Source organism: Papilio polytes, unplaced genomic scaffold (assembly GCF_000836215.1).
Source record: "Papilio polytes unplaced genomic scaffold, Ppol_1.0 DF821496.1, whole genome shotgun sequence".
NCBI lineage: Eukaryota > Metazoa > Arthropoda > Insecta > Lepidoptera > Papilionidae > Papilio > Papilio polytes.
In genome coordinates this window covers 262-3,269 of record NW_013527708.1, presented here as the reverse complement: position 1 = coordinate 3,269, position 3,008 = coordinate 262, and the positions used below count along the sequence as shown (strand labels likewise).

General features: G+C 32.8%; 1 protein-coding gene across 1 annotated transcript; it reads left to right on the top strand.

The window, feature by feature from the left end:
* Positions 1–6: 6 nt before the first annotated feature.
* Positions 7–2,784, top strand: LOC106108665 (probable pyruvate dehydrogenase E1 component subunit alpha, mitochondrial; the record flags this gene model as incomplete). Its single annotated transcript, XM_013289925.1, has 4 exons — positions 7–57; positions 410–633; positions 1,241–1,412; positions 2,635–2,784. Coding segments are annotated over exons 2-4 (523 nt in total), but the record flags the coding sequence as incomplete, so codon positions are not given.
* Positions 2,785–3,008: the final 224 nt, after the last annotated feature.

Sequence of the window (3,008 nt, the reverse complement as noted above, 5' to 3'; positions counted from 1 at the left end):
CATCGGGTAATCTGTACAAGGAAAAGATTATCAGAGGCTTTTGTCATTTGTATTCAGGTTAATACTATAAATTTTCCATTCTCTTACAAAGAAAAGTGAATAAAATCCTGTCTCTTTAGAATTTAGGTATTTTATAATTAGGTAATTTACTAAATCTGGGTTTGATTTTTTGAATAATTTTTATTTAATAGACACAGGGATCAAATCTACCAATAGACAACTTACAAAACATTTTAAAGAATGTTTTGTAAATTTGTTCTTATTTAAAGTAATTTTTACATTAAAGTCATATTATAACACATTCAGTGTTACCATGCTCTGTGGAGATAAATATACAAAAAAGTTTAATGATAATTCAAATATTTATATGGTTGGTGTAGTTTTTAAAGTTGAGATTGATTTTTAATAGGCCAAGAAGCGGTAGCAGTTGGTATGAGAGCTGCGATGCGTGATGTGGACAGTGTGATAACGGCTTACCGCTGCCACGGATGGACTCATCTGATGGGTGTCAGTATACTTGGTGTATTGTCCGAGTTAACTGGTCGCAGGACTGGGTGCTCAAGAGGAAAAGGTGGCTCTATGCATTTGTATGGAAAGAATTTCTACGGAGGAAACGGAATTGTGGGAGCTCAGGTATGTTACGAATTGATTTTTGTTTCTTAATTTACCGTTAAATGGTATTATCATGGTATTACCAAAAGTTTTGAAAAAATTTAATGCATGATGAGTGTTATGATAATGGACAAAACATAAGAAAAATTTGGCATACAGTATCTTTGGTTGACTATTGTATTTATATAACAGTGCTCATTTAGAAAATATACAACTCTGGAATCATAGTTTTTAAAGAAAACTCATTTTTTTTTTCACTTAAGGGTAATTGACATGGACTGTTATATTATAGTTTATTTTTTTAAATCATGTGCTGTCAAAATTTAGGGAGACTTGTATGTCTGGCATGACTTTAATGTAGCTTATGTTCGGGGGATTATTATCAGCGACTTTTTTTTTTAAATTTCGCACTTGTGAAGTGTTCAACTACAGTAGAACCTTGATAACTTAAAAACCTCTATAACTCAAAAAAATAATGTGTTCCCCTCCCATCAAAGCCTAAAACCTCTACAACATAGACCCTTGATAACTTAAAACCTCTATAACTTAAAATCTTTGGTTTCCCTTGGACTTTAACTTATCGAGGTTCACTAGATACTAGTAAAGTTAACAGTATATAATGTTTTAGGCCCCGTTAGGTGCTGGTATTGCTTTAGCCCATAAATACCGGGCTGATGGAGGAGTGTGTTTCACATTGTATGGAGATGGAGCGGCCAATCAGGGCCAGTTGTTTGAAGCGTACAATATGGCCAAGTTATGGGACCTGCCTTGTGTGTTTGTCTGTGAAAACAATGGATATGGTGAGTTTTATTGAGTATTTTATGTATATTTACTTGAATAGACCATTCTTATTTACAAGACTTATTAGTTTATTGATTTTTAATATTGAAGGCTTTTTTTAAAGATTTCTAATGATAAACGGATTTTAGCAGACTTAACTATGTTATCTTAAACTGACATACTTTTGTTTTTCTTTATTGTTCTTTTTTTCGTAAAATATAAGCATTTTTTGTTGCACCGTTCTAATTAAGTCTTGGCCTCCTATTATACTATACTTCTAATATGGTTTACTATAGTTTGGCGAAAACTCTCGACCATAGGGTCTATCTATCGATCTATTTCTTGTTTATGGTTCTCCCACAGCGGATTGGGCCAGTGTCAAGTGTTTGTGGTTTTATTCTAATTTGGGAGAAACTGTCAACAAAACTCTGCTTATCCCTTTTCTTGTTAGTGTATCTGTAGAGATACATCAATTTTTTTTTTCTAAACACCTTGGGTCATTAAGGTTAAGTGCTATGAATATTATTTTGATATTCGAAAAAATAAAATTCCAAGTTAAGGGGAGAACCATGAGGTCGGAAATCCGTTTAACAAGACTATTTGCACTACATATATATTGCTATCTTTGTCTCTCATTCTTTAAAAAAAGAAGACAGCAATATATATTTGTATGTTAATCAAGTAGATGGACAGTTATAAATAATAGAAGTACAATGGTACACTTTAAGATTAAATTCTTGATATAATATATTAATCTTTGTTTTTTAATCTTTTAATTAAATCGAATAAAGCGGATTTATTTCGATTTACAGACAGTGACATATGTGTTTGTTTGTTTTTCTTTAAATATGTTCTTTTTTAAATAATAATAAACTTATTGCATTTTTTAATTTACCGTATGCATGTAATTTATTGTATTTTTTTACGTATTTAAATATACAAACATGTCTGTTTTTATAAGTCTGTGTTTTTTTTATATTTACTCATATTTCTTCGTAAATTGCACCAATCCAATCATATTGTAAAGGGTTATTGCGGCCAGTAACTGATACGTCATATTAATTGATGCAAAAATACTGTAGGTTTAAATTTAATTGGCTGTTTCCCGTTGGGCTGTTCGGTCTAATAGGAGTTTCCCTACTCTAATAAATTAATCCACCGAATTGATCGGTTCGGTAGGACTTTTTTCCTATTGGGCTGAACGGTCCAAAGGGAAAGACTCTAATATTGAGGTCTTTCTAGGTATGGGAACCAGTGTAGACAGGTCCTCCGCTAGTACCGATTACTACTCCCGCGGAGACTACGTGCCTGGTATCTGGGTGGATGGTATGGATGTCCTCGCCACGAGGGAGGCCACGAAGTACGCGATCGACTACTGTAATAGCGGAAAAGGTAAGGTAACAATGCTTTTGACTGCTTTTTAGGGACAAGGCAATAGTAAAAGCACATATACTTGCGTTTTTTTTATTTAAAATCGTATTATTTATGTTGTCAGTTATAATGGCTTCGATAATAGGGTTTAAATCGAAATTATTGGACTAAAAAGAAACGGTATCATTCAGAGTGGAACTAAACTTTGTAGTAAGTCGTAAAATGGTCACTTAGGGTCCGTAGTG